This window comes from Siniperca chuatsi, linkage group LG22, assembly GCF_020085105.1.
Source record: "Siniperca chuatsi isolate FFG_IHB_CAS linkage group LG22, ASM2008510v1, whole genome shotgun sequence".
Classification (NCBI taxonomy): domain Eukaryota; kingdom Metazoa; phylum Chordata; class Actinopteri; order Centrarchiformes; family Sinipercidae; genus Siniperca; species Siniperca chuatsi.
In genome coordinates, this window is record NC_058063.1 from 251,265 (window position 1) to 263,494 (window position 12,230).

General features: G+C 37.9%; 1 protein-coding gene across 2 annotated transcripts in view; it reads right to left on the reverse strand.

The window, feature by feature from the left end:
* Window positions 1-4,348: 4,348 nt before the first annotated feature.
* serpine1 (serpin peptidase inhibitor, clade E (nexin, plasminogen activator inhibitor type 1), member 1) overlaps window positions 4,349-12,230 on the reverse strand; it is a 29,084-nt gene continuing 21,202 nt past the window's right edge. Inside the window, exons 1-9 of one of the 2 annotated variants that reach the window (XM_044184781.1) lie at window positions 11,943-12,189; window positions 9,958-10,196; window positions 8,609-8,833; window positions 7,635-7,829; window positions 7,338-7,536; window positions 7,075-7,175; window positions 6,454-6,540; window positions 5,056-5,139; window positions 4,349-4,947 (exon numbers count right to left, since the gene is read on the reverse strand). In XM_044184781.1, coding sequence (XP_044040716.1) covers window positions 4,901-4,947; window positions 5,056-5,139; window positions 6,454-6,540; window positions 7,075-7,175; window positions 7,338-7,536; window positions 7,635-7,829; window positions 8,609-8,833; window positions 9,958-10,195 — 1,176 coding nt within the window. In that variant the 5' untranslated portion in view covers window position 10,196; window positions 11,943-12,189 and the 3' untranslated portion in view covers window positions 4,349-4,900. Of the gene's footprint in view, window positions 4,948-5,055; window positions 5,140-6,453; window positions 6,541-7,074; window positions 7,176-7,337; window positions 7,537-7,634; window positions 7,830-8,608; window positions 8,834-9,957; window positions 10,197-11,942; window positions 12,190-12,230 lie in introns of those variants that run through there. The other variant, XM_044184782.1, reaches the window with a different exon arrangement.

Below are 12,230 nucleotides of genomic sequence, written 5' to 3' on the forward strand. Positions count from 1 at the left end.
TTGGAGCTAGTGCTAGCTACTTTCATTGGAAAGAAGTTGGCCTCACTGGTTTAGATCTTAAGTTTTCAGTTCTAGTCAAAGGATCAACAGACAGCAACGTTTTTAATCAACATTTTAAAGTGGAAGTAGACAACTTTTGATCTTAACAGGACTATAGTAACTTTCACCACTGCTCCTTTTAGAAATCAAAAGTTGAAAGTTTTTTTGGAAAGCTAGACGCTGGCGGCTAATGAGCTACCACAGACTGTATGCAGTAAACTGCAAGTTAATGTTTAACCTCCACAGGAAATTACAGTATTAAGCTAGCAGGCTAGAAAAGCAGTGGAAACCGGAAGTACAGTAGTGCCTTTGCCTTACGAAAGTCGGAACAAACTTTTAAATTAGGCATTGTAGATCTAATATGAGTGAAGTTTTAGCAACTGGATTGCTTATTTCTCGTCTCAAATTTGTTCAGAAACATACTTTGGTGGACTGCTAAGGTGAAATAAGTGAAGGTTTACGTAGCCTACTTCATACAATGGAACCCTACTATGCATGCTCAAATCCCATTGGCTCACAGAACTAGTGGCCTCAGGAGGACTGCAATTGGACCCTTCTCCGCCCACCGAGCATGATCCAGGGAAAATGACGGCTCGCTAGCTAATGCTGGAAACCAGAAACAAATATCTATGATCCATTGGTTGTTTGATAATCTAAACAAAGAATACGTTTTCTTGCGGGGGCCTTTCTAAAATGAGCAGTGGTGAAACTCAACTATATTCTGTTATGATCAAGGAGTGCATAAGCCAAAAGCAGACAGCATTAGCGTTAGTATTAGTCTTCTTCTTCTGTTGAGTTTTATGGCGGTTGGCATCCATAATTGTGCATTACCGCCACCTACTGGATTTTAACAGCTTCACAGTTTAAACTATTTACGGTGTCCACCCAAAGTGCTTCCATGCCATAGTCCATTCTATAACCCAGACCCAATTATCTGAGTTGTTGCAACTCCTTCCCTCAATGTAACATCCAGATCCTCTCCAGATATGTCCATAACATTCAAGAATCTTCTTGCAGCGTCCAGCACCATATTAATTTTTTCCGACTTCCCCTTTATTTCAGCAGCAAAATTTATAACCATGGCAATAAATGCCAGAAATTGTTTCTTGTCCATACTGATGTTCTGATCATCTCCATTTCCTTTCTTCTCCCTTTCCTTTTGTACTGCCACCATTTCTCTCCATACTCTTAGCAGCTTCAGCATATGACAATCCCTTTTCTGCTCTGATCTTATTCATTTTTATTTCCTTAATTCTTTTTGGACTCTGTGCTGATCCTGTATGGTGATTTCCTTCGCAGTCCAGGCACTTTGCTTGCTCTTTCTCCACTTTGCACTGCTCCACATTACAGTTGTCCTTCCCACATCTTCTGCCTCCTCTACATACTGCAGCAACATGTCCATATTCCTGACAGCAGAAAAACCTGAGAGGCGCTCTCTCATATGGCCTCACCCTGTAACACACATAATCTAGATACACTCTGGCAATTCCCCCTCAAACATCAAACACACTGAATTACTGTCCTCCTTCTCCCCATTTCTGAATCTTGTCAGCCTTCTTGCCTCACATACATCTTCAACCTCCCGAAATGACTCGGCCTTTACTGTCAGTGGCACGCCGCTTACTACTCCCTTCTTCTTTATTTCTGCTCCAAGTGGGAAGCAGTTCACACTGCTGTGATCTCTAAATGCATGAATCTTCAGGGCTCTATCTTTCTGACACTTTGATACACATTCAGTGATAACCATCCCACTTCTTGTTATCCTGACCGATCTTACATCTCCAAGCTTTCCTCCTCCAAACTTTCCGACCTCATGTGGATTCTTGAAAATGCTGTCTGTTTGTGTCACAGCTACCATATCAACAAGATATTTCTCCTCTTTCTGACTGGATTCACTTAGAAGAAGAAGAAGAGTTAATCTTCTTCCTTTTCTTTTTATTTTCAAATCCTCTCGGGTCCTAGTTTCTAATTTAGCGCTCTGATTCCTCCTCTGACTCCATTTCATCCTTCCCGCCAATTCTGTTTGCTAGGTTAGGTAGACCGGAACCTGGAGCATGAGTTGTGAATGTACCACCCCTATATAAAACTGTGAAGTGATTTCGTGAATTAAAAAGTGATTGACAACTGGTTCAGGCGGCATATTGGTGAAATAATTTTTTGACTGACAGTGGATTGGCCAAATTAAAAAATGATTGACAGTTACCACACCCTCTCAAAGTCTTTATGAACACGTTTTCTTGCGTTGGCCAGTGGTGAAAGTTACTATATTCTGTTATGGACAAGGAGTTGATAAACCACAAGCAGACAGCGTTAGCTAGCATAGCTAGCACGCTAGAGTTTTTTGTCAAGTCATTAATTCTGTTATGTCGGAGTTACATATTTAATAACAGTCTATAAATAAATTGAAAATTATTTTTAAAGTGTAGTAAGTAGTAGTAGAAATTGCTAAAAAAAAATCCGGCAAACAAAAAAACAACAACAACAACAACAACAAATTATATATATATATATATATAATTATATATATGGGTGTGTGTGTGTCTTCTCAAATGCGTATTTACAAATACCCACCCCATACACACACATGAAATATTAAAATGCATGTACTGATATCCGTTAACACCAAACTCAGCAGAGTTAAATGATACTGTAAGAACTGCACAAATTTCACCAGTTAAACTCTGTCATCAAACAGTTGGTGTTAAAATATAGTGTTAAAGTTGTTTTCTATAAAACAACGTGACAATGTCATCATGATAATTTTTAACTCTCTAAAATGGAACTCTCAACTCCATTGGTTAACCCCACCCCACCTCATCAAATTCAGCCACAGAAGGATTGTCTTGACCATATAGGCCTATAGAAATAAGTTCTGATCTCATTATTCTAGAGTTCTTCGAAATTACAGTAAAAACACTTGAAGGTCTCATATAGGCTTAACTCCAATTTCTTTTCACTGGCTCCCCATACAACACCCACCTGTTTAGACTTGTCTTTGCTTAGTTATATTTATTTTACCTCTATTGTATTGATTAATATTATATTGACATATTTCATTTTCATATTGTGTCTCTACTTTATATCTTGCTTTTGTCTTTTATTGTGAAGCACTTTGTGATGTCTGATCTAGAAAGGTGCCATAAATAAACTTTGCTCATTTTACTTTTGTTTTGCAACTCCTGTGGTAAATAATTTATTGTGAGAAACATAATATTGTCTCATGTTGACTTAAATCCCTCTAATGCGTACAGGGGCTGGCTGAAGTTGAATTTGGAGGAATGATGGAGAAAGATATTCAAGTTCCATAGTGATAATTTCAACTGATTATTTACAGGATGTCACTAAACTTATGAACATGTACTAAACTTAACACAAGGATAGAATTTGAATGTCTGAATGGAATTTTAATAAAACTGTATAGAAGTTCATTTCTAACACTGAACACTCATGTTGAGAAAAGCTAAGTACCGGGGAATGTTCCCAGCCACAAAGAGGGTCAGTAGTAACTTTATTATAGTGTCAAAATACCAACACTTCAAAAAGAGTTACTGTATATTAACATTCTGTGGTGTGGACCCATAGTCACTTTAAAAGTGTGAAATTAAAGATCCCCTTCAGACATGTTAAAAGACATATAAAAAGAAATTCTTAAACATCTACTCCTTCTACATCCAGAATCTATGGATATGCAATTTTTTTGTTCAGAAGTTTATCAGCTGGACAGCAAGGTGTCTCCTATTTCACTGAAAAGTCTATTCTGTGTATGTGACCTCAATGTTTAAGTTTCTACATCACTCTTGTGTAAGTTGCGTATTGGACCAAAATTGGCTTCCGAACTTGTTGTGATGTCACAAATCATGCTTGTACATACATGTGTTAAACTCAGATTTAATATGAGCACAGAAGAATTCAGCAGAAGAATTTGAAAACAGCCTTCTGTAGTGTCAGACTCTGCACAGACATAATTTTGCAAAGTGAAAGTGAAACATCTAACGGGAGTAATAAGCAACACATTTTTGAGTGGAGGGAGACTTTGATAGTGTCAATTTATGTCTGCTTGTTTATAATCCTGTTATTTAATGGTGCAAATTAGAGATGATCCCCTTTTTGATTACCTATAAATTTCTTAATAAAAATATAGATTGTACTGATTTAATCAGGTTTTCATTAAGTGTGTGTAAAGCATGGCCAAATCTACAGTACATCATGTTATTTTTTAGCGAGGTCATGATCTTCGGCTTATTGAACACAAGAGGTCAGTGTTGACCTTCCACAGATCTCAATATTGCAGTAATCACAGAGACTGCAGCCTTGTAAAAACATAGTATTTTAATAAATACACAGTAAATACTAAAAAATACAATTGTAACCAACACCAAGGCATTAACAAAAATAGACATTACAATTTACATTGTAAAAATAGATATAAAATTTAAAAAAAAGTTGGTACTCATGCAGCCATCAGTCTGTCTGCAGCGGCATCTCTCTATGTGAAGTGCATCGGCCTTCAGACAACAGTAAACTACTTAATTAGTTAACTTTCCTTCATATTTCTTTCTGTCTTGTCATCCGCAAACATTCAGAGAAATAAATTAACAGAAAACATATAAACTCTTTTCAAAGAATATCTCAGTCAATCCTGTTTCCAAAGTCTGTCATGTTAAATCTGTGTGTCACTTTGTCCCAGTTTTCTTGTATTAAGCACATAATAAATTAACCTTTCAGTGAATTAGTCTGTAGAGTCAATAGAAGTCATATGAATCCTGTAAGTCTGGGGTGGTCATCATGTCTATGGTCATCATGTGGAGTATGAGCAGCAGTAGTCAGACACTGTGGAATGAAGGCAGGTCTTCAGAGTGGGTTATTGATGTTGAGGCTGGTTGAACTGACCCATGAACAGAACCGTACCTAAACACAGGAAGGAGAACATTAGACACACTTATACATTATATCTGGACTGCTCAGCTGAATGGCATTGTAAAATGATTTCAAATTAAAATGTAATAAGAGTGCTACCTGTGTGTTTGTGCTGGACGAGGAAGAGGAAGGGTCGGTCCAGAATAATCTCCTCCACTGCCATACGAGAAAACATGACAGCAGCTAACAAAGGGAGGAAATTAAAAACGGGTCAGTGTCTGTAAGGTGTGCAGAGGGCCCTGTACAAAATTTAGCTGTGGGCTTCCTTCATTGTTTTTGCCTAGGGCCCCAGATACAGTACAGTAACAGTACTCCTGAATACAATCGGGCCCAATGTTTGCCTTGTCTCAAATTTGTTTGATGTAAATTTATTTAACACAAAATATATTTAGGAATATGTGCCATATATGCATAATATTATATTATTAATATAACATAAATAATTTTACTACAGTGTTGTGAAAAAATGTTTGCCCCCTTCCTGATTTCTTATTTTTTGCATGTTTGTCACACTTAAATGTTTCAGATCATCAAACACATTTAAATATTAGTCAAAGATATCACAAGTAAACACAAAATGCAGTTTTTAAATGAAGGTTGTTATTATTAAGGGAAAACAAAATCCAAACCTATATGGCCCCACAATCTTTGCAGAATTGTTGTAATTTAGCCCCATTGGAGGGGTTTCGAGCATGAACTGCCTTGCCACAGCATCTCAATAGGATTCAGGTCAGGACTTTGACTAGGCTACTCCAAAGTCTTCATTTTGTTCTTCTTCAGCCATTCAGAGACCCCACAACAACATCCAAAGAACTGCCTTGCCTCAGGTAAGGTCAGTGTTCATGACTCCACCATAAGAAAGAGACTGTGTTATCTTTGACTAATATTTAAATGTGTTTGATGATTTGAAACATTTAAGTGTGACAAACATGCAAAAAAATAAGAAATCAGGTAGGGGGCAAACACTTTTTCACACCACTGTATATATTTGACACAGGGCCCTTTACAAGACAGGGCCTCAAATTAGGTAATTATCATCGCTTTAAAATCCTTATCATTTCATGTTATCATGTATATTCTCAGACCAATTTGCACCAACCAATTACCATTCATCCTTCCACCAAAAAAATAAAAAATTACATGACTTCCATTATGGAAAGAGACAAATTAACCAAAACTGTGACTCAGTGTTAGTATTTTACTAGTATGTGGTGTTGCATGTGGTTCGTCTGTAAATTTTGACTGTTCAACTTTCAATTTCATGGTTAAAATAATTATAAATGTATTTTATCAGGAGTTGCTGGCTTTGACTATAGCTTTGCTTAAAGGAAAAATCAGTTTATTTCAACTCTTTTTTATTAACTTATTTTCGTGGTTCTGGCCATCATTTTATTTGTTTGTTGTGTTTGAAAAAATTGAATCATCCTTTAATAGGAGATAATAGGAGTGTGTGTGTGTGAGCAAGAGAGAGAGAGAGAGATTCAGTATTGAGCCTACCTGTTGCTGCTGCTCCCTTAGTTCCTTGCTCATTCACCTCAATCTTCACTCTCTGCAGAACCTTCGACACACACAGCCTCTCATCAGCTGGAGGGCAGAAACACACACAGATTAGATACATAATTCATCTGAATGCACTATACTTATTGTAATTTTCAACATGGTCAAGTGGTATGAGAACAGCACTGCTTCTGTTCTCATACCACTTGACCATGTTAAAATGCAGAGATTAGAATATGAAGCCCCAAGTACAACTAAGGAAATATGAATGAAATATTATTTAAATAAAAAAACTAATCTTTTCAGATTGTAGGTGATTCTTCCCATCACTTGTACGCCCAGAGAGGCACTGCAGACAAAGCCCACCAAAATGTGCAAAACAAGAATGCAGCCACTATCACTAATGACATTTTGCATCTAGCCTCTCTTTGTACTTAATGCTTATTTGACAACTGCATCTACGTCCTATAAAGACATGTGGTTTTTTGAGGTTCTCTCCTCAGTTGTCTTATGTTTATGTTTACATGCTATGAGGTGAAGCCAATGAAAATTGTCCACATTGTGGACAAAATAGTTACTAGCTAACTAACTAACTGGTCTTCCTATAGGAGGTTAACTTACTGGTCATGCGTGTGAAATCAGCAGTAGCCAGGTTGAACATGTCTCCCAGACCCATGTTAAGCAGAGTGGTCTTCAAATTCACCTCAGAGTTCAGAGTAAACCTGCAAAAACACACACAAATCCTCAGTTTTCATCCTGGTTGCTTAAGGCTGGTAGCCACGTAAGAATCAATATGACACAAATAACCGTAAAACTACACAGAAAGTGTTTTTAAAAAAGTAATTTAATGTTAGCTACCCACATACTGTCCCTTTCTTCCTCACCTGGGCATGGCCAGCTGTCTTTTGATATTCCTCAGCTCCACTCTCCACTGCTGAATCCTCTGGCTGCTCAAATCCACACTGAGCATGCTCAGTGGAACTTCAGGCTCAAAGGGTGACACCAGGAACATGCTCAGTGAGTCACCCTCGTATGGGACCTCAATGACATCATAGTCCACCCCGTTGGCAGTCACAAACTCGCCTGTTGATAAAGGAGAAGGAGATAGATGTATTTTTCAAAGTTGTATACAGTATCAAACTTAGATAAATAAGTGCACTGGGTCAGTGTGTTGAACCTACCATAGTTGAAGTGGTTGGTGAGTCTCATCATGTGCACGGGCACAGTGCTGCCATTGGCACAGTGGAACATCCTCTCCTGTGTCAGTATGGGGTCAAAGGGAACCTTCCAGAGGCCCTGGAAGTGGAGGGCATTAAGGAGGACCAGGCGGGTCTCATCAGTCAGAGATCCAGGTGCCAAGAAATCAGGGATGGCACCTACAGAAGAAAAGACAACAAAGAGGTCTCAAAAGATGTATAAGATGGAAACAAAGAAAGCAGGCCACTGCAAAACACAGTTATTATTATCAGATATTAGTGTTTTTCAAAGGATTGGAAGTTGTAAATAGTACACTGGGGAGTTTAAGGGGATGGTAAACACATTTGTGTAATCAGATTTTAAATATCTAATTGTTAAATGGGTGAAAATAAATTTGAACCATATTTATTATTATCCCGTGCAATTAATTATATCTATATTTATATTATGTGTATATATATATATATATATATATACACATATACATCCCTATACATATCCTTATATATATATATATATATATATATATATAAGGATATATGTATAGGGACTGACATATATATATATATATATATATATATATATATATATATATATATATATATATATATATATATATATATATATATATATAAAATAATTTAAATTATACTTACAATTTGAAATTATTTTCTGTGCAATTAAATTTATTTACACTGTTTAACTACCTCCTGCTGCATCCTGTGCAATCAAGTCCTCGGTTCTCCAATGGGACTGATGCTCATTGCTCTGAGCGTCTAATATTGCCGCGGATGGTTTTACATTGGAGTTAATGAAAGCCCTTTATGGGGTATGAGACGCCTTATGTAGGTGTATGAGAAGCCAAGGGGCGTGACAAAACGTCGTTATTTGATGACCTGGGAATGCGAATGGGTTGATAATCCTGCAGATGACATGCTTAGCTGGGTGGTGTGAATACCTGCAGTGTGGTCTGAGACCCATGTGTTGACGATGCTGACTGCCTGGTCTAGCTTGGTGAAGTCCATCTGGTGAGGGTAGGTCTGGAAGGCCTTGGCCAGGGCCCGGCGGTATCCCTTCTCCAGGCTCATCTTCCTCTCCACCATCACCCCACTGATTGTCTCCACCCCCTCCTCATTGGACAGGTCCCGCTGCAGGAGCCGCTGCTGCCGAGACATCCCTCGCTCTGCAGGACAGGTGAGATTAGGGTTTTATGGTTACACCAATAATACACCAATATACCTTCCTCCTCTGCATCAGTCTACCAAATTCACAGATCTATTTTCCATAAATCCATCACACCTCCGTTCTGTCATGTCACTTGCAACTGGCCTTGCAGGCTGGAAGTCTTAGATGTCTAGTAACTTATTTTTACAATTTGCTTTTATTGAGTTTTATGCTTAACTGCTTTCTTTCTCTTATTTTTTCTCTCGTAGATTTGATCATGTATTTTACATGCTCTTATGTGTGACTATGTATTGTCTTAATGTTTTATCTGTTCTATATCTGTAAAGCACTAAATAAAGTAAAAAGTGTATTATTATTTTATTATTATTACCAAATTGATATAAGTGACAGTGTATGTATAACCTCATGATTATATTATATTAACATGTGTTTTTCTTATATTTATTTTTTAGGCTTCTAATGCAATGCAGGGAAATACTTTATTCGTGGTGGATTTCCTTTTATTCCAGTTCTAATTGTTTTTTCTGTCACATAAGCCAATACAGATACTACAGTGAGACCAGTGGCCTGTAGAAGGTGCTTGTTAGAAAGGCTCATCTGGCTTGATGCAGAGACCGGGTATGCGCAGGCATGTAGTCTTTCATGGGAGCACTCCTGGCTAATTTTCGACCCAATGGCAAGGTGAGGAGAGAGGAAAGATGTGGACTGACATACTTGGCATGTGGCCTACTCTGGGCTGGCTTTGCTGTACTGTATGTTACTGAATTTACACTAAAGAGTGAAAGTTATCTATTCTGACTTTCTGTGTTTTGATTGACACTCTGGGTGAGGGCCATCCTATATATCCGGACCTATCCTTAGTATCCTATTTTTCAGCACTATACAGATAGGTTCATACATGTAGGCTATATGGCTGCTTTGGATTTAATGTTGCATTGCATTTGATATAGAGAGAATTTTTGAGCTTTTTATTATTTTTTTTTATATTGCCCTCATGCTGTGGAAACCAGTGTATAAATATGTTCTCTTTTTTCCTGTACACTGTTATTGTTTTGTGTCGTATTAGTCCCATTTTCTAACAGAATCCTCAAATCATCTTCTTTTAATCTATGTATCACTCACCTTGCAGAGAAAACCCCATAACAGTAGTTAAGGCCCTGCGGGTGTTGCCAGCAGCACCGAGCTGAGCCATGGCCAGGACAGAGGCCACACCATATGGCGACAAGGCCACATTCTTGTCCACAGAGCTTTGGGCCAGCTGCGAGAAGACCTTCAGACCAAAGTCAGTCTGTTTATCCTGCAGAGAGCTCAGCCCTACTCTGCTCAGAGTCATCAACAGGAAAATATACACGCAAAGCATCCTGGTAAATAAACAAGAGAATATCTGTAAGTTTGATTGTGGTTGGTTTAAATTCAGATTCAGTGTGAACTGGGTACACTTGAATTTTACACCTAAAAGTACAACCACCAAAGAGTAACACCTCTTTCTCAAACATTTGCTGTACTGAATGCACACTGTCACTGGCATTCGTAGCACCTTATCCCAAAGGAGAGCAAAATATGTTGCATGGATATCACCAGAACAAAATGTTGCCAAATATGTTTTTCAGAGATGAGGAAACTCTCCATTTAAAGTGAATTTGTAGGGAAACCATGTACCCCATATTTGTTTGTGAGTGCATTGTTTCTGTTTCTTATTAGGAACAGTGAGTATACTGAATTGCTCAACACTGCAGAGAAACTCTAAACAGCTCTCAGATATTTTCAAATAAAATTTTAGAAATTTTAAAAATTAGGAGAAAAAATTGAAATAAAAAATAAGAAAGGGCAGGGGGTCAAACATAGACATTGCTTTATTTTAAGGGCTCATAAATCAGAAAGGTTGGGAACCACTGATTTCACTGATTTAATCCATCAGTTAAACATTCAGTTTATTCCATCTATCAATTCCTACATCTGCCCCTGTCTTACTATAGATCTTTCCATGATAGTTAACTGTGGGCCTCACATTCAAACCACTCCATTGTCTCAGATTCTTCATTTCTAATCTAGGATCAAATTTCAAATTGTTGAGCTAACCCTTTAAATTTGTGAAGGCACAAATGTAGTTGGTGAACGTACAACTACATCATATTACAAGTGTGTGTGTGTATGACTCATACTGGACGTCTGTATCAGTGTGTTAACTGGAAAATCTTAGTGTGTCAGTAACACTGGATTTCCACTGCAGACATCAATAGTATACTGTAGGCACAGCAGCTTTACAAAGCAACAGCATCATAGAACTGGTACTGGGTCACAGGTCAGCATTGTGACCTCAGCCTCAGTTTGCATAAGCAGTCACTTCCAGTTCTGAACAAACATGCTTTCACTGATCACCACAGAGAACGACACACAGCTTGACTTCTTTGTTGGGCATCAGTCTAAGAGAAGCCACTGGCCACCACTGAAGAGGCTGAATATTACCGCTTATGCCTTGTGTGATTTTAGAGCTTTAAACACCACTGCTAGTATTAAATCTAGTATAAAATACATAAAAAATTATTTATTGCTATAATAATGACTATAACTCTGCCACCTCAGTAGAAATAATGGCAGGGTACTGGTACTGGGTCACATGACCTCAGTGTCCTCAGTGATGCTACCTTTTCTGGGAATCTCGACATTTTTAGCAAACCAGGGAGACATGACCACAATATTTTTTAAATCCTGACTATGGCCGTGAATAATTCTTCTGTTCCTATTTGGCACACTCTTTTAATGCTGTAATCCAATGTTCAAAATCTTGTCTAGACAGGTTTGTACTTAAGGCTTTACAACTTTGTCATTTGCATATGTTTAGACAGCCATGTTTTTCCTTGTGTTGTGTTTTCATTATATCATATTATTGTAATAGAAAGTAACACATTAATCAAATTTAAGAAGTTTTGAGAAAACTGTCTTGACTTTGATTCTATAAATGGAAGACTGAGTGATTCTCTTCCCTGTGGTTTTGCATGATTCTGTTATTGCACCATAATACCGAAGAATTCTGCCAGTATTTTGATATTAGATTTATAATTCTAATTTCTAAAGCTCTAAATGTTTAGTCCAGTTGTAGTTCTTACCTTTTGGTTGAAATGCGTCAAATGTAGTGTAGTGGGTCTCTCGTGTTTCAGCTTCCGCCCCCTTCACTGCTGCTGCTGCTTGTGTCTGAATGACTGAATGAGTTTCTTTGTTTTTATAGTGTAGAGCTGTATGGTCTGAAGCCCTGCCCCCCACCTACACACACACAGAAGTTATTAGAGACGATGATGTCATCTGACACTGTCTGGAAAGGCTTCCTTTTCATGAACACACACATCCATTCTCCCTCCCTCTCACTCTCTGTCTCTTTTGCCCAAAGCATGACGAAG